General features: G+C 47.1%; 1 protein-coding gene across 1 annotated transcript; it reads left to right on the forward strand.

Annotated features, from left to right (window-relative positions):
• Window positions 1–203: 203 nt before the first annotated feature.
• Window positions 204–19,672, forward strand: TNFRSF6B (TNF receptor superfamily member 6b). The gene is made up of 5 exons (XM_072996682.2): window positions 204–277; window positions 6,716–6,859; window positions 11,994–12,369; window positions 17,658–17,855; window positions 19,244–19,672. Exons 2-5 carry the CDS (start codon window positions 6,812–6,814, stop codon window positions 19,528–19,530), a joined length of 909 nt encoding a protein of 302 aa, XP_072852783.2. The 5' UTR covers window positions 204–277; window positions 6,716–6,811; the 3' UTR covers window positions 19,531–19,672.
• The last annotated feature ends 617 nt before the right edge of the window (window positions 19,673–20,289 follow it).

Below are 20,289 nucleotides of genomic sequence, written 5' to 3' on the forward strand. Positions count from 1 at the left end.
CATGACTGTATTTGAATAAATATAGGTTGTTGTACGGGGGGGGGGAATGCCCTGAAAATAAGCCCTACTGCGTTCTTTGGAGCAAAAAACAACAGAAGACCCTTTCCTTGGTTTCGGGAAACGGGTAGTTTGCAGTCACCCAGTTGGGTGGGGCTTGAAACCGTCCTATAAAGGGGAGCCGGCGAGGCCCGGGCCAGGAAGAGCAGGCGCCCCAGCCAAAAGGAGGAAAGGGGAGGAGCGGTCCCCGCCACCGCCGCCAATGCCCCCAGCGAGCGAGGTAAGGGATCCTCCGGCGGGTGGCGGTGCCGGCCGCGTGCTGGGAGCAGCGCTGGCACCAGCCCCGCCGCCGGACGCGGGCGCTCGCCTCCCGGCCACAGGCGCTCGCCGGCTGCGGCTGGAACTTTGGGGGGGGGGGGCGGCTTCCAAATTCCTGGCCAGCTGCTCTAGAGGCGCCTCGCTTCAGCTCCCGGCAGCGGCGGAGGTGGCGAAGCCGGTGCTGAGGCTGAAGCGGGGGGGGGGGGCGGTCGTCTGCACGCGCGCGACCCGGGGATCCGCGGACACGTGTGTCGGGGAGCGTCCGAGGAGGGAGCCGCGTCGGTCGCCTGTGGCCGGCAGATCGGGCAACACCCGAAGGGGCGGAACGATGCGGAAAGGCAAAACCCGGTGGCACTTTAAAGGCTTACAGTATATATTCTATATACGCTATCTATAATATATTGTTATATATACTGTTCTATTTTAACGTGGGCTTCGGTCGCGTCCGTGAAAGCTTACATTAAAGTCTTGACCGTTCGGCTAGAAGGTGCGCCCACTTTCCGCCTGTCTCTTTCGTTCCGTTTTTTCGGATTTGCGCCTTTGGGATGCGGCTTCTGCCTCTCAATAGCGCGGCTCCTTACGCAGAATAATACTAGAACGCCTCCATTAAAATGGTAGAGTTGGTTTTTAAGGCGCCCCCCTGTTTTGGGTTTTCTTTTTGTTTCTTGGGATTTTGCCGCATCTGCGTGCCTTGGGAGGGTGGCTTCTAAATAATTCTAGGAAGCGGCTTGGCTTTTCAGAAACATGCAAAAAAAATCATCCGCGTCTCTTCCTTGGCTACGGGGCGGGTCTTGGCGTTGGCACGCCGCCTTGTCTCTGAAGGTCCCGCAGGACAATCTGGCGGCGGAGCGACGCCCTTGCGTGCACCTGCGACCGAGAGGCTCAGGTGCTTTCAGGTGCTTGGACGGAGTCCCTTGTCAAAGCGGGGGGGGGGGGTCTATCTTATCGCAGTCGTTGTGCCTTTTATTTCCTCCCGCGACCCGCGTTGTCGATCCTCTGCTTCCCTCCCTGGGAGTGAGCGGGGAAGGAAAGGTGGCAAGAGTCCTGGGAAGTGGGGGGGGGGGAGGAAAAACAAGTAGAGTCTCCGTCAAGTCGCTGGGATGAGTTAAGTCCGACTTGACAACGAGTCCCAGAGACTCGAGTCTCCCTCCCTGGATGATTGAGTCCTTTGAAAATCACGAAAGGTGTCACAAGAAGGGAGAAGGTTCAGGACCTTTTTTGGGGGGGGATACAGAATCGATGGTCTTGACTTCAGCTCTCTAAACAAAGAACCCAGCAGTTACACCATGAACTCCTTCCACAGAAGCATGTGGCGACAGAGCCATCATCACGCTAGCAGAAGAAGAGCCAAGCAGGGCTGTTGAGATGGCTCATCCCTACGATCGCCATACGTTGGAGGAGACTTCACAGGACGTAACAACAATAGAAGAGATTAAGTGGTACCCTAGCTAAGGGGAAAGAGTTCGAAATAAATGCATAGACACTCCAAAGAGGTGCCCCCTGTTTGGGTTCTTCCAGGACAGGGTAGGTTCGGCTATCCATGGTACCCTACACTTTGCATTTTTTTTCTTCAAAATCTGCAGCTTCGCAGCTTGTCCTCCATCCTCCTTGGCCTCACTCTGGTTCCTGATGTTCACATCTACAGCTGGAGTTTTGAGCACCAGAAACTTGTGGGTTTTTTAAAGTAAGAAACTTTAAAAAGCCAGTTTACCCAATACAAGACTGCACACTGATGAAATATGATCATGAAATACACACATTCCTCCTAGACTGAAATCTTGCCACTGAAACCATGTGGATGCTACTGTTAATACTGGTAATACTCCCTTCATTACTCTTGGGCATGTCGTGAGAATGGCTGATGGTTGGATTCCAAAAGATCTCCTGTATGGAGAATTAGTGCAGGGAAAGCGCCCCAGAGGGAAACCACAGCTGCAATACAAGAATATCTGTAAGCGGGATCTGAAGGCCTTGGGAATGGACCTCAAGAGATGGGAAACCCTGAACTCTGAGCGTTCAGCCTGGAGGCAGGCGTTACATCACGGCCTCTCCCAATTTGAAGAGACCCTTGTCCAGCAGGCCGAGGCAAAGAGGCAGTCCTGAAAGCAGCAAAATCAGGGAGCTGGACGGGGTACAGACTGTATTTGTCTTCAGTGTGGAAGGGATTGTATTACTCTCGAGTTGGCCTTCTCAGCCACACTACTCTTGGGGAGTTTCCTGTCACCTTGGCACGGAATTTGGTTGAAGCTCTGGTTGATCTCTGGAATGGGGAAACAGTCAGGGCTGTGGACACCATCGCTCCGAAGTGCGCACTCCCACAAAGCGAGTCAAACTGGCCCCCTGGTTGATTGGGGAGCTGGTGGTGATGAAACGAGTGGGACGCAGACTAGAGCAACAATGGTGGAAAACTTGAGAGTGAATCCGACCAAACACAGGCTAGACCCCTTTGGGAGGCCTGTTCCCTGGCAGTGGTGGAAGTGAATACAGTAAGTCCCTTTTTTTGCTGCCACTATTGCATCTGCACCGAGTCACTCAGCAGAATTCTTCCGAGTGGTCAGTGGCCTGTTACATCACGGCCCACAGGACGGTAACGCTGACCACTTGGTAGCTCGCTGTGAAATATTTGCCCAACACATTGCAGGCAAAATTGCTCAGATCCGCTCTGACTTGGATGCTGTAGAGGTCCTGCAGAGGTAACTATAGCTCCTGCTTGTCCTGTGTTGATGAATAAGTTCCAGTTTTTGTAGCCTGATGAGTTGGAACAGGGTCCTTGGACCGGTGAAGGCAACCCCTTGTCTCCTAGACCCTTGCCCATCCTGGGTCATAAAAGATGCCAGAGAGAGATTGGCCGAGGGATCCAAGGGAGAGGAAATGCCTCCTTGCAGCAGGGTAGGATCCCAGCTTGCTTGAAGGAGGCAGCAGTAAGATGATTATTGGGGAAAAAACCCTCCTTGGACCCCACAGTATTGGATAACTGCCGACTAGTCTCTAATGTCCCATTTTTGGGCAACGTGCTGAAGCAGGTTGTGGCTTCTCAGCTCCAGGGATTCCTGGAGGAGATGGATTATCTAGATCCACTTCAGTCTGGCTTCAGACCTGGTTATGAGTTGGCTTGGGTCGCTTTGGTAGATGACTCACACTAAGAACTGGACAGGGGGAGTGTGTCCCTGTTGGTTCTGGTGGACCTCTCAGCGACGTTCAGTACCAGCTACCATGGTATCATTTGGGACCATTTCTCATTCAGGACGGGTCTGGGAGGCACTTTAAAAGAGATCCTCTGGTTCTTCCTGGAGGAGGGAAGCCAGCGGATGGTGTTGGGTAGTGGTGCTGGAGGACCCATGCTTGACACCCTGGCTCTTGGGGTGTAATGTCCCCCAATGGTTCGGTTTTGTCTCCTGTGCGATTTAACATCTGCATGAAACTGCTGGGAGAGATTGTCTGGAGTTTTGGGGTTCGGTTTCACCAGGACGTGGATGACACCCAACTCTCTCTCTCTCTTTTTCCTTGCCATCTAAATCAGAGGATGCTCTGCTCCAGTGTCTAGTGTCAGTCATGGACAGGATGAGGACAAATAAGCTGATACGTAATCCGGACAAGACGGAGGTGCTCCTGGGTCAGTCGAAAGGCAGATCAAGGAATAGAGCACGCCGGCTGTGCTGGATGGAGATGCTACCCCCTCTGAGAACACTGGTGTGCAGCTTGGGGGCGCTCCTGGATTCGTCTCTGAGCCCGCTTGCCCAGTTTTTACTGGTGACCACGCGTGCCTTTGCACAATGAACACTCGTGCGACCGCTGTGCCTGTTTCTTGAGAGGTCTGATTCGGCCACAGTGACACATGTCATAGTTACATCTGAATTGCTATTACACACTCAATGTGGGGTTGCCTCTGGAAATTGTTTGGAAACTTCCGAGGATCCAAATTGCTGCCACTAGATTGCTTACTGGGGCTAGTCACAGGGATCACACAAATCCCCCCTTTTTCAGCAGCTCCACTGGCTGCCGATCAGTTTATAGGTTAAAACCAGTACTATTTGAAGTGCTGGTTTTAACCTATAAGGCCCTAAAGGGTCTGGGTCCAAGTTTTCTCAAAGACCGTATCTCCCATGATGAGCTGACTCAGGTGTTAAGATCATCAGGAGAGACCTTTCTCTCAGTCCCACCACCTTCACAGGTACATTTAGTGAGTATACGGGAGAGAGCCTTCTCTGTGGCTGCTCCCGGACTTTGGAACTGCATTCCACTGGAGGCCAGGCTGGCCCCATCTTGACTCTCCTTTTGCAAGCAGGCAAAGACCTGTCTCTTCAGGCAACTATGAAACCGCTCCCCCAATCCAGATGGAAAAGATGTGTTGTGTAACTCATTATAGTAATGTTTTTTAAAATCACACAATGTTTTCACATCATCTCTTTCTATTCAGACTTTAGCACGCCGATGTAATTAAAAACTTGTTTACCGCAAACCGTAGTCATAGATTTTAACAACTGGCGTCACCGTAAATGGAATGCTTCGTGCTCTTTGACTGTGTTGGAGTCTTACTGGAACCCTCAAAAGAAAAACAAAATGTGTTACAAGATTTTATTACATAAGGAGCTGTTAGCATACAAGGAGAAGAAGGAAGTGTGAATTGTGATGACGGAAATCCAGATTTTATCTTGGTCAAGAACTCTGCCTGCAACACCTTGAATCCTAGGGTGAAGTGGTGCCCAACCACGGATGCTCAAATACATCTGCAATTCATTCTGTTCCAATCCCTTCTACCTAACTCTCAGAGATATTGGGACAGCGTTGTTAAAATTCGTGAAAGATTGTCACGAGGAAGAGAAGCAGCCTCTCTGCTCGCTGGAGGCATTCAATCGAAAGAACTGGACCTGTTTAGCCTTGAGAAAAGAAGACAGAGGGGAGATAGGAGACGACTTCTCAAAGACATGGAAGGTAGCCAGCCATATAGAGGAGGGGCAGGATCCGTTCTCGATCATCCCAGAGTGCAGGACACATCATCATGGGCTCAAGCTACAGATTTCAGCTGAATAGCAGGGAAAACATCTCAGCAGCTAGAGCAGTACAAACATGGAGCCCATGTCGTCCCGCAGTGGTGAGCACTCCCAGGCTGGAGGCATTCAAGAAGAAAAAAATTACACCACCCTCTGTCCGATCTGCTTTGATTTGGATTCCTGCCTTGACCGCGAGGTTGGACTCGATGGCCTTAGAGGCCCCCTTCCAGCTCCATGGTTCTATAATTTGGATTTGTTAAATAAGAGGGAGTGAGGGAGAAAAAGAGATACGCTCAAAGCACAGCCACCGCTGGGTGATTTATTACACATTCCAGTTAGACCCTGGCGCTTTTTGGTTGCTCCTTAAGCATATACATAAAATACACAGGTATGGGGAGCATGGGAATGTGCTCCATAATCACTTCCAATGCCCTCCTGTATGGAGAGGACAGATTTAGCACACGGAACCCCTTCTCAAGTATTCATTAGACACAGCTGAAGGACTGCATTTAGGTCTAATATCTAAATCAAGAGACGAAGACGAAGATCACCTCCGCTATCGTATTTATAATGACTATGTATGGATAGGAAAGCTGGACAATAAAGTCAAAGTTGATAGGAACAAAAATATTTGTTTGAAATGTGGTGCTGGAGGAGAGCTTTACAGATCCCCTGGATGGCCACAAAGATGAATAAGTGGGCCCTAGATCAAATCAAGCCTGAACTTTCTCTGGAGGCAAAAATGTTATCCTACTTTGGGCACCTCCTAAGAAGGCAGGATCCCCTGGAAAAGACTATATCATGTTGAGGAAGGTGGAAGGCAGCAGGAAAAGAGGAAGACCCAATACGAGATGGGCTGACTTCCTAAAGGAAGCCATAGGCTTCCAAGAGTATGCCAAGAGCTAAGCGGGGCTGTTAAGGAGAGGATGTTTGGGGGATTACTCAATTATGGGTTTGCCACAAGTCGGGGCGACTTGATAGCACATAACATGGACAAATAAACTCGATGGCATTCTTCTCTGACTATGCAAGAATGCTGTGAGGTTTTGCCACATGTGGAGAAGGGATCACACAAGTGTCTCCCCCCCCCCCCCCAGGGCTGCGTCTTCCGTGATCAGACACGAGACCATTTGCACAACTGGGGCATGACCGAGCGCATAACAGTGAGCTCACACAATAGCATGCTCTTCTGTGCTCGAGGACTCCGACGGGATTCTAGGCTAGGTAGTTTATGTCATGGGGTTTTGACGAAATTATTTTACATGCACGTCCAGTAATGTTGAGTGAAAGTAAAAACCAGCAAACCAACAAACCAAACTTAGCCAGTGGCTATAAAGATCTTCTAGCGCTTTGTACAAGGTGATTTGTTAAGAGTAATAATAACTCAGCTCTTTGTTTATTTGCCGCAGAACTGCAGACAGAAGATTTGAAAATTCTTCACCGGATGAGCCACACAGTTGGAGGCCAAGCAAGAGACGGAGCGATACATTAAAACACTCAGCAATATGATATCCATTTATAAACGGATGTCCCTCCGGACAAACTTATCAACGGTAATATTCTCAGCCACTTTTGTTTCTGGGTTGAGGACGTCTGCGAACCTAAATAAGCTTGAATGGTACAGAAAGATTTGGTGGAATTATTGAACTCTCTATCCCATGGTGTAGCGGAGCCAGGGCTCACAGGATCAACGTTTCTGGGAGTTTTTGCATGACCGGGATTATGATATTAATCACACATACCCCAGATGTCCTTGTTCCCTTTGAGCTACAATAGTTCAGTGTCACTCACAGAGAAATGGTTTTCTCTAGCAACAGCATGTTATTGAATGTCATCTCTGTTGTAATGCAAAGTATTTCAGGATGCCTTGAAAGAGCCATCCGGAGTCATAATCTTTACAAAAGAACCGCCCCTTAATTCTTAATGTGCACCAGTCCAGTGGCCTGCGCAACCGGACATTTCTTATAAGGTGGGGATGTCACAGTCAGCAGCTGCACCTCCAGAGTTCCTACACTCGATACTACTGAGTCTTTAGTCTGCAAAAGGGGTACATCTGTCAAAAATTATATATTTTGACAGCTCTCTCTATCTTTCTCTTTCTCTCTCTGGGTTCAGAAGAGATTTGCCATTAAAAGCCGGTTGGCTGCTTATGTAAGAGAGGGTAACCACAGAGGAAGACCGGTTTCCTCGGTCTGTGCTTGTGGGCTTTTAGAGGCGCACGGATGGCTGTAGTTTAAATAAAACAAGCAAACAAAAAACTTCTGGATTTGGGGGAAAAGCTAATTCTCTATTAAATTAAAGTCAAGAGGGAGGGGGCACAATTTGTTCTAGAAGGGAATTGCGCCACACGAAAATGCAGTGGCCAAGTGGGTGTGGGTGTGTCATATCCACCCCCTATTTTAGATATCCCCTCCCTTTGCTCATCATCAGCTGTTGATTGTTGCACTTTGAAACGCCCCACACAGAGTGTGATCTGTTCTGATAATCTGTGCCAGCCCTTTTAAGAAAAACAAGACCAACTCAAGAGCGCTGCTAATTTTCACTTGTGATGAGGAATATTCTAGTGGCTGTCAGTTCCCAAGGCAGCGGATGGTATGTAGTTAGAAATGAGGAACCTCAATATGCTGAACCGTAGAAGACCAAAAAAAAATTAAAAAAAATGCAGTAACTTGCTCAGAATATTTATGAAGCTTGGAAAAAACCCTGCGGGCAACCACACTGGGTTTCTGGATCTGTTCTAAACTAACACTACAAAATGCGGTAACTTCAAAGTCTTTTTTTTTCCTTTGGCGTGGCATTTCTGTGCTCATCTGGCTTGTTTTAGCTGGAGATGGAACTTGTTAAAATGACCTTTTTAAAAAAAATCAATCCCAGCTGTTTTAGTAGACTAAAAACCACCAAGATTCTGGAAAAGATATCAAACCCAGAATCATCTCAGTCATTTATGAATACAGAGTTTATAGAGATTGCTAGATAGCTCAGTGGTGTTGGCCTCTGGAGCCAGAGGCTGGCAAGATTATTATTCTTTTATTGCTTTGTATTTATACTTTAGGAACACGAGGAGTGACGACTTTTCAGTTATTAGCTCAACAATTAATGGTCCATTTAGCTTTGAAGTTCAACACTAAGATCTTTCCCACAGCTTGGAAAAGTTACTTTTTTTAATACAACTATTGGCCTCGCTACCGGGAAATTCTAGGAGATGTCCTTTAAAAGCAACTTCTCTGAGCTCTCTGAGGTCTTCCAACAAACGGATGAATTGGCGGAGTTAACTCTTTGTTAAAAATGAATAGATGGTTTTGCTTTATCTTGAATTAAACCATTCCTCTGTCTTTCCCCAAATGATCTTGGGGAAACCCATTAGCTCCTGGGTTTTGACGGATGACCAACCCTCAGATCCTTTTTTAACTTGCAATACTGATTACAACAGAGTGATGTGGCTTTGTCACTCTGAACCCTTCCAAAAAGTGAACAGCCCACGGGAAATGGAGCAGAGGAAAAGACCAGAGAGTTTCTCAAAGCGAAAAAGCGATTTATTTTGAGCTCAGAAATCACAAGTGCAATTGTGAGTGCTCAAAAAGCAGGGGATCTGGAACAAAGGATGGCTAGCTTTCTTATATGATATTCAGTCCTAAACTTACATAAAGGCAAAATCTCACTCCTCTCATTTCTTATTCCTTGAGAGGCTTTCTACTGTTCATTAAGGTGTCTGCAGTATATTCGCTTGATGCATCACATTATCAAGCTAATTAGCGCAGTGGGCTGCCTTATCAGAAACAGACGTCCTCTGGATGTCTCTGTCTCATCTTCTAAGATATTGTTGTTGTTGTTTAGTCGTTAAGTTGTGTCCGACTCTTCGTGACCCCATGGACCAGAGCACGCCAGGCCCTCCTGTCTTCCACTGCCTCCCAGAGTTGGGTCAGATTCATGTTCATAGCTTCGATGACACTCTCCAATCATCTCATCCTCTGTTGTCCCCTTCTCCTCTTGCCTTCACATTTTCCCAACATCAGGGTCTTTTCCAGGGAGTCTTCTCTTCTCATGAGATGGCCAAGAGGATTGGAGCCTGAGCTTCAGGATCTGTCCTTCCAGTGAGCACTCAGGGTTGATTTCTATTTCTAAGATATAGAACCAATTAAAAACAGTTTCAGCCGGGCTCAGAAAAGCCAAAAAAGCCAACTGGGCGAGGAGTCAAAGCGTTGGTGTTTAGCTAAGGTAAAGGTAAAGGTTCCCCTTGACAATTTTTGTCCAGTCGTGTTCGACTCTAGGGGGCGGTACTCATCCCCATTTCCAAGCCATAGAGCCAGCGTTTTGTCCGAAGACAATCTTCCGTGGTCACATGGCCAGTGCGACTTAGACACGGAACGCTGTTACCTTCCCACCGAGGTGGTCCCTATTGATCTACTTGCATTTGCATGCTTTCGAACCGCTAGGTTGGCGGGAGCGCTAGGCTGGCAGTTTAGCTAGCTTAGAGCTAATGGCTAAAGCCTTATATATTTTGTACGTCTTATTCACTTCCCAGCTTGGTAGGGAATCCTATGGAATGTAGACACGTTGGAATGTTCAGCCAAGTTTTGGTTTTTTTTAAAAAAATAAAGATTATTTGGATGAGCTTGGTCTAGGAGATCTTTCAACTGTGCCCTTAGTTCATTAGTCAAGGGAGATGGACCTTAATTGTTACCACACAGTTTTAATTGGTAGGACTTTTGGCTCTCAGCCTTTGTTATTTTAGAGCAGGAGTGGGTTTTGCATGGTCCACGGCTCTCCTGTGAACATTCAGCATGCATTTTCCCCTGAAAACCCCTTGAAACCTCTAGGAGGTGTGGGAAGGACTTTCCCCCCCATGTTCAGTGGTTGCTCCTAAATCCCTCCAAAGAGGTTTTTTCCCCCCCCAAACTGCCACTAGAGTTTTTAAAACACCAGTTTTATAAGGAAAAAAATTGAGGGAGTTGAATCATGGCGGGAGACACAGGTCCCAAACCTCGCTGGGTCATCTGCAGTAGATTTCCAAAGACTTCTGTCTCGTACTTTGTTTTAAAACTGCAAATCGACCAGCCCGTCAACCTGCCCCAGGTTCCAGGCATTGTTACTGCTTTCACCCTGAGGTTCAGGAGAAATGAAACAGAAACCTTTCAGATTAAACAGATTTATTTCACTGTGAACTTCCCTGAGTCACAGTCCAATTCTTTGAACACAGCTGAATGTGTCACAAAAGCTGGAGATAAATGGGTTAGTCTTAAAGGTGCCACTGTTTTAGCTTTGACTGAACAAGACGTACCCAGGCCTCTCTTTGAAAACTCCGACTCATTTGGGTTTCACTCTGTGAGATCAGCGTATCCGATGATTGTCAGCTGGTTGCTGTCTGAGCTGTATTCACTTTGATATAGATTTTCTTCAACAGAAGTACAGTCTCCAGATCCCATAACGTGCTAGGTAAAGGTAAAGGTTCCCCTTGATAATTTTTGTCCAGTCGTGTTTGAGTCTAGGAGGCGGTGCTCATCCCCGTTTCCAAGCCATAGAGCCAGCGTTTTGTCCAAAGACAATCTTCCGTGGTCACATGGCCAGTGTGACTTAGACACGGAATGCTGTTACTTTCCCACCGAAGTCGTCCCTATTTATCTACTCGCATTTGCATGCTTTCGAACCGCTAGGTTGGCGGGAGCTGGGACAAGCGACGGGAGCTCACTCCGTCGAGTGGATTCGATCTTACGACTGCTTGGTCTTCTGACCCTGCAGCACAGGCTTCTGCGGTTTAGCCCACAGCGCCACCACGTCCCTGAATAAGGTGTTTCTTCTCCTCTATTCAGCACCGATTAGGTCTCACCTTGAGTCTTGTGTCCAGTTCTGGACCCCACATTTCAAGGATGCTGACAAATTGGGACAAGTTCAGAGGAGGGTGACGAGGAGTATCAGGGGGCTGGAAAGCAAGCCCAGTGAGGAAATACTGGAAGAACTGGACATGTTTAGCCTTGAGAAAAGAAGACGGAGGAGAGACAGGAGAGCACTTTTCAAAGACTTGAAAGGTTGTCCTACAGAGGAGGGGCAGGATTTGATCTTGATCATCCCAGAGTGCAGGACACGCAACAGTGGGCTCAAGTTACAGGAAACCAGATTTCAGTTGAAGATCAGGAAAAACTTAACTGTTAGAGAAGTATGACGGTGGAACCAGTTGCCATGGGAGGTGGTGAGTGCTCCAACACTGGAGAAATTTAGCCAACCACATTGCAGATCTGCTTTGATTTGGATTCCTGCCTTGATCAGGGGGTTGGACTCGATCGCCTTTTAGAGGACCCTTCCAACGCCATGATTCTAGGATTCTAAGCCAGCTCATAGGGCAGGAGCCGGTGTCTGTCTGGAATGGGTTCCATATCTTAAGTCACCATGTTACAGATGGTTCCACCAGGACTTGGAAACATTTATTTTTTGGTCTTCACCTCCCAGTATCCCTTGCTGACTGGGGGAACTTTGGCAATTGTAGTCCAAAAAAAGAGAGGAAGATTTCCAAATGCTAAGCTCCACCTTTTGAATTGCCATTTTCCAGGATCCCCTCCATCACTAAGAGGGACACTAGCCAGGCGATTCTGGGGGGTTGTAGTCTGCAAAATAGCTCCCAGGCTTTAAGGGAGTCTGGGCAATCCAGGTGGCCGGAGCGTTTCCTCACTCGTTTTTTTTTCTTTTCCCCTCCAGTGGATGGTTTTCAGCCTCCCTCTCTTGAGTTTGCCCGGCATTCTCTCACAGCCCACCTACAAATGGAAAGATCACCAGACCAACGAGATACACGAGTGCCAGCAGTGCCCGCCGGGGACGCACGTGGCCGAGCCCTGCACCGCGGGGAAGCAGACCGTTTGCAAGCCGTGTCCCGAGAACTACTACACAGAGTTCTGGAATTACCTCGACAGCTGCCTCTACTGCAACATGTTCTGCAACAGCCTGGAAGAGGAGGCCCGGCCGTGCAACAGGACACACAACCGGGAGTGTCAATGCAAGCCGGGCTACCACGTTGAGTGGGACTTCTGCCAGAGGCACTCGAAGTGTCCTCTGGGAAGCCGAGTCATGGCTGTGGGTACGTATGGTTGTAGCAGGGGTCATCTGAGAACTGAACTCTTGGGCTCATGGGTTCTGGTGACCAGGCTCAGCCCTAACTTTTTTCTTTCTGAGTTGTCTTGTGGAGGTTACGTTTGGTATGAGCTGCTCTGCGTGTCGTTCTTCGAATCAAGCATGGGCCACCTGCAGCCTCCAGGCAAAATGGCTCAAGGAGATTTTTTTTTGAGCAATATTTTGGGCAATACATATTGCTCAAATATATATATATATATATATATATATATATATATATATATATATATATATATATATATATATATATATATATATATATATATATATATATATATATATATATATATATATATATATATATATATATATATATATATATATATATATATATATATTGCTCAAAAAATATATATATATTGCTCAGAAACAAAATCCCCTTGAGCAATTTTGCCGTGTTGTCAGGGTGGGCCCATAGCCTCATGCGTTCCTCCTTATTTTATTTTATTTTATTTTTAATTTGGGCATTTGGAAGCAAAACGGCCTTCTCCAGCCTTTTTCTTAAATAAAAAACCAAAAATACTGCTCTTTTTCAGAGTCTGGGAGTTGCCCAAGGTCCAGGGTTGGAGCACAAGACGTCTGGAGAACACCCATCTCTCCCTTGAAGGTTCATGTGCTCCATCTCTGAAACTAAAGAGTCAGAATCTTTTGTTGGGCAAGTAGATGCATCTTGAGGTGGGTCAGGATGTGTGGAAACTCCTGAGCATGAATGGGAAGGTTCTGTAATGCACCGTCTGCTCCTGCACACAATCATTTTGCACTGGTGATAATAGAGTGTTGGACTGCTGGAGAACTCAGTGGTTTAGGTGTCTGACTTTGGAGCAAGAGGTTGGGAGTTCAATTCCCCACTTATGCCTCTTTGACAGAGGCTGGACTTGATGATCCAGAGGGTCTCTTCCAGCTCCGCACCTCAAAGATTGTTGTTGTTTAGTTGTTAAATCATGTCTGACTCTTCGTGGCCCCATGGACCAGAGCACGCCAGGCCCTCCTGTCTTCCACTGCCTCCCAGAGTTGGGTCCAATTCATGTTGGTCACTTCGGTGACCCTGTCCATCCATCCCATCCTCTGATGTCCCCTTCTCCTCTTGCCTTCACACTTTCCCAACATCAGGGTCTTTTCCAGGGAGTCTTTTCTTCTCTTCTCATGAGGTGGCCAAAGTATTGGAGCCTCCACTTCAGGATCTGTCCTTCCAGTGAGCACTCAGGGTTGAGTTCAAAGATTATGATGATGATAATGATGAGTACACAGACTTGCACTTAGATGTTCTTGAGATGAAAGAGTCAGCCTTTTCTGGGTTTTATAACTGTATGAGAGACAAGTAGAATACATTGATTAGAGCTTAGGAACACACCTTTTTGAGACCAGGATCCTAGCATGGCTACTGCTGTCCTGGCTGGGGGATTCTGGAGCTTGTAGTCCACCTGCCCCCCCCAAAAAACCCTACAAACACTTCCAAGCTGCGCACTGATAGTGTCACAAAAGAAACACCTAGGAATGGTCAGTGAGTAGCTGCTGATTTTGAAACAAACAAGCAGGTGGAAAGTGCACTAGGATTCTTAGCAGCTACCGCCTTTCCCTTAAGACGCATCGTTCATGCTGCAAATATTTCAGAGGAAAGGAAGGAAATGGACGCTACTAGTGCTCGTGGTGCTGATCTGATGATTGCTTTTGATTTTCTAGGGCTGATTAATGGTGTACTGAGATTTCCATCTGAGGCCGAATCCTGGCCATTTCCCCCCTCAGTTGTCATCACCTCCTTCCGTTAGCCTGCAGGAGAACCGGCGGCAGTCCCAGGCTGGTCCCAAGAGTGCATAGCTTTGAGAACTGTCTCCACTTTCACTGGTGCTTTTGCTTTGCTTTCATGGCTGGGGAATTCCCTCACTTCCTGCACTCCGGATAAAAGGAGAAGGCTGTGTATTACTCTCCAAGGCAATGGTAGATTAGCAGACACCTAGAGGTTTAGATTCAGATCTTGGCTCGGGTACTGACTCCCACCCCGGGCAACTCAGAAAATTCCCCAGGGACGCAAGGGGTCTGAAATTAACAAACAAGTTTCCTTTGAGATCAGCTGCTGTGATCTGAAGATGCAGGCTGCTGTCTGCAAGAGTTTTTAGCCAAATAAAAGCTGCAGCCTTTGAGACGCCACAAGACTCTTTTGCTGGTTGTTGGAAGCTCAGGATTCCACGCCCTTTCTTTCCAAACTCAGTAGCACTATGCTCCGCTTCACAACGGTTTCTGGTGAAGCTCTGCAGGTGGAAGAGAGAACTCGGGGCCTTAGAAGCACGGATGTTGGCCAGTCTTTGGGTTCAAGCCTCAGATCTGAGCCCGAATCCTGGGTGCCAAGTCCTGACTCCCAAGCCCTGATTCTGATTCCCTGTTAAAAACAAGCTTTCCCCCCTCAGATAAATGGGGGGGGCAGGCAGGTTTCGAGTCTGAGTATTAAAAAAACTTGAGTGGAGTCACAGGTGTGACTTAAGTCTCACTTGACATCGTGTCCCACAGCTCAAATTCCCATCCCTTCTTAGAGGTGCTTCAGAACTGTTTGTGACAGATACACACAAGGAAACCCACAGGCGGTCAGTCCTCTCCGCACAGCCATCTCTGTTGCACCTGCAAATCAGTGGCCGCAATTTCCATTCAGCCGCATCTCTAGTAAGCAGCAACCCTCATGTTTTGTGATGTGCTCGTTAGATTGGCCACTGGTCCCATCACCTCCTGGCAAGTAGAAGGGGAAGATCTGGAGGCAGTGACAGATTTTACTTTCTTGGGCTCCATGATCACTGCAGAGGGTGACAGCAGCCATGAAATTAAAAGACGCCTGCTTCTTGGGAGGAAATCAATGACAAACCTAGACAGCATCTTAAAAAGCAGAGACCTCACCTTGCCAACAAAGGTCTGCATAATCAAAGCTATGGTTTTTCCAGTGTATGGAAGTGAGAACTGGACCAAAAAGAAGGCTGACTGCCAAAGAATGGATGCTGTTCAATTGTGGTGCTGGAGGAGACTCTTGAGAGTCCCCTGGACTGCGAGGAGAACAAACCTATCCATTCTGAAGGAAATCCACCCTGAGTGCTCACTAGAAGGACAGATCCTGAAGCGGAGGCTCGAATCCTTTGGCCATCTGATGAGAAGACTCCCTGGAAAAAAACTCGATGTTAGGAAAGTGCGATGGCAAGAGGAGAAGGGGACGACCGAGGACGAGATGGCTGGACAGGGTCATCGAAGCAACCAACATGAATTTGACACAACTCTGGGAGGCAATGGAAGACAGGAGGGCCTGGCGTGCTCTGGTCCATGGGGTCACAAAGAGTTGGACACGACTTAACGACGAAATACACACACACAAAAAGGTGGATTGCATTTGGTTGACATGAATTGAATTCTTTGTCCTGCCCCAAAGCAGAGGGCTGCTAATTTCAGAAACCCTTATGCCTGCATGGATGGGAGGCTTTATTAAGTGAACAGACACAATGCAGTATTTATCAGCCAGACCATCAAATGGGCTTGACTTGCAAGTTGGATGACTGGTGTTTGCACACCTGTGATGCTCCCTTTCTCAAAGGGCACATGTGTTTGTCAAGATCCTAAGTGGCGTATCAATTGTAATGCAGAACTGGTGCACCAAGAGGTAATTCTTACCCTTTAAAACAATGGAATGTGTTTGTAGAGTTATTAATATTATCCTATTTACTGAGCTGGTAACGTACTCCAGTGCTAACTTGCAGAAAGTGTACAATCAGATTCATCAAAGCCCTGTTATCTGCTTCAATGGCCATGGGTCAACCTTACCGTTGACAAGAGACCTGATCTGCTATGCTAGCAAGGCTCATGGAAAGTTTTTATCAGATTCTATTGAAAGTAACCTGCAAACAATGCAAAATTAGCCAACAGTTGATGGAAACAGATTACAAGTATAAATAATAATCATCATGGGCTCTCAAGTCAGTTCTGATGTATAGCAACACCTTTCAGGGTTTTCCGGGAAGACCGTGCTCAGAAGTGGTTTTCCCTTCCCTTCTTCTGGGAATAGGCAGCTGGCCCAAGGCCACACAGGCTGGCTCTACTCACAGGAGGCACAGTGGGGGGGGGGATCAAACTCCTAGCCTCTACCTAAACCACTGAGCTATCCAGCCAGCACGAGTATAAACAGCAGTCCTGGAATGTTAGCAGCCAGGGTGGGAGGCGTACCTATATTGGGAAGAGACTGAGCTGGGGGTAAGAATTTATTTTGTAAATTTATGTCAGTATGATTTTGGGGGGGGGGTGTTATGCATTTGATTTGCCAATTTCAGTCATTCTGTTGCGGCTTATTAACGGAGAATTATTAACACAGAATTCCGAAGGGTTTCACCGTAGCCAAGTTGATATGAGTCCATGTCTGATATATTGTATTTAAACCTGTATCTATACATTTCTAAGAAAGAGTCACAGTTTTCAGTGTATTTTTAAAATAAAAAAGGCGGCCATCAGGTTTTTTTGTTTTTTTGTTTTTAAAAGAAAATTGGGCTATCAGTCTGGGGGGGATAACTTGAAAGATCTCGAAATGAAGAAGCAAGAAAGTTAGAGTAAGGGTGCAAATTTTCATCCTGGTTTGTACCGGAATGAACTCTTCATTGGGATAATGCCAGCTGTGAAGAACACGGGCTTCCAGTTTTCTGCTTAGAGGTTCTTCTAAGTTCTGTACGACTCTTTAGGGAAGCCTGGAGTGTTAGATTCTCTAATTTGACAGGTGAATCACAGAGAAGGCATATTCTACTTTGACCCTCTTGCCCGCCTTACAAAACTGCAGTTCCTTGATCTTTCTTTGGAGCCGTATCCTTAGGAAGACTGGAGCGTTAGGGGAGTAAGCGGGGCACAGCGTTACTGCCCTCCCCACTTGAGCTATCCTGCTGTCTCTGTTGAAACAAGATGCAGTTGCTCACCCAGCTGGCTTTTGGTCGTCATCCCCTCTGGCAGCAAAATATCTTGGGCCGCTTCAGCTTTGGAGAGGAAAGAGCAGTAATGGCCAGACACGGCAAGTACTCAGTGGAGCCGATCAAAGAGTGTTCAGCATCGATGAGGCAGCCGTTCCCCCAAGGAAAGCTTTGATCATTATTATGGTTAGATCTGGCAAAGCCATTGCAATATGTGGCTCATTTTATACAGTGCCCAGCGTTGTGCGCCTGACTCTCGTTGGCCTGGATAGAGAGGCTTCGCTTTGCTGACGCCCGTCTGTCCTGGTTATGTCTCATATAGGCAACCCTCGTGAAGATACCAAATGTACGCTGTGCCCAGCCGGGACCTTCTCCTACTTGGTTTCCAGCACCGAGCCGTGCCGGGTGCACCAGAACTGCTCTGCGCAAGGCCTGGAGGTCAACGTCCCCGGGAACCGGTTTCACGACACCTTCTGCACCTCTTGCAAGCTCAACCAAGAAGACGGAGGAGACAGACCAGGTGAGTCCTTGAGCCCCAGGTGCGTGGGGTTCGTAACACCTTTGGAAAGGGCACACATCTCGTTTCGGGCCTTCGCTGAAATCCTGCCCAACTCTGATGTTGTGAGGATGCTGAGGGCTCTCTGCTGGACTGCCCCGCGTCCTTCACAGAATAGAAATCTCCCACCATCACTTCCTTCAAGAACTCTGGCCGTCAAAATAAAACTTGATTCCTGACCGCTTCCGGCAACGAATAGGGGATTGTATCACTGGATTTCCCACACAGAAACCATCATCCCTACACATAGAAAACTAACATGTCAGGGAGCAAGGCCCTCTCCTTGTCTTAACCCTGCTATCCTAGCTTTCTGTGTGCAGGGAATGGGTATATGGAGTGTGCCATTGCACGAGCCTTCACCTGCAGTCGGAAGGGGTCCACCAGAGGAGATGTGGTGAGGGCTAGTCCTATGGCAGTAATAAGTTATAGATTTGTAATATAGATGCCTCTTGGGGTGTGTGTTTTAACATGTAATTTGATTGGCCTGAGACAGAAATGCGGTTCTCTTCCAGTCCATATAGGAGAAGCAACCCTGTGTGTTGTTCTTCCTGTGTTGTTCTTCCTGTGGATGCTAAACAGCAGACCCAGAAGAGAGGACAGCTTTGCCATTAGAACCGGAGCTGCCTTATGCAGTAAAAGATGTCTGAGAATCCTCTAGTGCTCTTTTGCCACTTTGCCAGTTGCAAATTAGGTTGCTGATGCCGGGTGATTGCTCACGCCAAGGTGTGCGCTGCAATATACACCTTGAGTGGGCCATCACAGGCCATTTTAAAAAACAGTTGGATCTGCGGAGTGACAGCCTCCTACCTTCTAATTGTGAAGCTGCTGGCTGGCACCAGAGACCAGCAGGACAACCTTTTTTTAAAGGCGGAAGCCTCACAATCTCTACCCTATGAGACATGTCATGAGTTGTGTCTTTTGTTGTGTAATTAGATTATCTATGGATTTTTAAACTATTCTCTCTCTCTCTCTCTCTCTCTCTCTCTCTCTCTCTTTCTCTTTCTGTCTTGGAAGCCACTATGAAAAAAAAAATTTTGTTTGAATAAAAGCTCAGATATTAAATGCTTACGAATTTAAATTCTGGTCTAGTACCCCTGGTTTTTAAATAGGCACTCAGGATGGCAACCTAGAGAATCAGGAGGAGTTGGAAGAGATCATCTTATCCACTGGTTCTTAACCTTGGGTTACTCAGGAGTTTTGGACTGCAACTCCCAGAAGCCTTCACCACCAACTGTGCTGACTGGGGTTTCTGGGAGTTGCAGTTCAAAAGCATCTGAGTAACAAAGGTTAAGAACCACTGATCTTATCCACAGTCACCCTCTCATCCTCTATTGTTGTTTTGCCTTGTCCAGGAATGGAGGTCTGCCAGGAGGCCCTCATTGACTTCGTCCCTTACGAAATCAAGTCCATCAGAAGGTTGAACCGCTTGAAGCGGATCATCAGCAGAAGCCTCCCCTCCGGCATGAACCAGAAGACGAGTTACGAGGAGCTCCAGGTGGAACTTCATCGCTACCTCACCCGGCTTAAGGACACCGAAGGGGCAGATTCTGTGTTTAAGAAGCTCTGGGGAGCCATCGGACGTATGAGCCTCCAACACTTGCAAGAAAAGATTAAGAAGCGTTTCCCAATAGGGTTATGAGATTAGCAGTGCAATCCTAGGCATTTCTACTCAGAAGTAAGTCTCACCTGATTGAGTGGATTCCACGGCCAAGTGGCTCAGTTCTCTGGCTATGGAGCCAGAGGTGGGGAGTTCAAATTCCCCACGGTGTCTCTTGAGAGAAGAGCCAGCTTTGGGCATGCGGCACAACAGTCCTGGAGCACCCCCCTGGAAGAAAGGGATGTGGGAACTCACTTCTGAGTATTTTTAACCTGGAAAACCCTGAAAGGGGTCTCTATAAATCAGACTCGACTCGACGATGAAGATAACGATGACGATGTATAGGATTGCAGACATAGCATTTCTGTGTTATTTATTAAAATATCGCAGAGATAAAATGTAAATGAAGTAGAGTACATTAATATATAAATATACTATATTAATATACTAAATATACTAATATTTGGATTGCTGCCTCAAGCATTAGAATTGATAGCATTATAGTCCTCTTGCAATTCCATTACTACATGATTCTACGAAATACCTCTGAGAAAACAAGAAATGAACTTCAGGGCTGCTCAGGAACTTTTATTTGTTCCCCTTCTGATCTGGAATGAAACTCGTTTGAATGGGTATATGCTGCCTGAACTTGGAAAAGTTACTTGTTTGGTCTACAGCTTCCAGAATCCCCCAGCTAGGAAGCCTGCTTGTTTGTTTTGTTTTGTTTTTTTAATTTCCCTTTATTATCTTGAAACGAAAGTTATAAAGAAAATGAAAAACAGAACATGGAAATGTTTTGGA

Source organism: Pogona vitticeps, chromosome 4 (genome assembly GCF_051106095.1).
Source record: "Pogona vitticeps strain Pit_001003342236 chromosome 4, PviZW2.1, whole genome shotgun sequence".
Classification (NCBI taxonomy): Eukaryota; Metazoa; Chordata; class Lepidosauria; order Squamata; family Agamidae; genus Pogona; species Pogona vitticeps.

Coding starts and splice junctions, on each gene's coding strand:
- TNFRSF6B (XM_072996682.2), top strand. CDS start 6,812: ATGATATCCATTTATAAACGGATGTCCCTCCGGACAAACTTATCAACG. Junction 6,860..11,993: donor TCCGGACAAACTTATCAACG/GTAATATTCTCA, acceptor TTTCCCCTCCAG/TGGATGGTTTTCAGCCTCCC. Junction 12,370..17,657: donor AAGCCGAGTCATGGCTGTGG/GTACGTATGGTT, acceptor TGTCTCATATAG/GCAACCCTCGTGAAGATACC.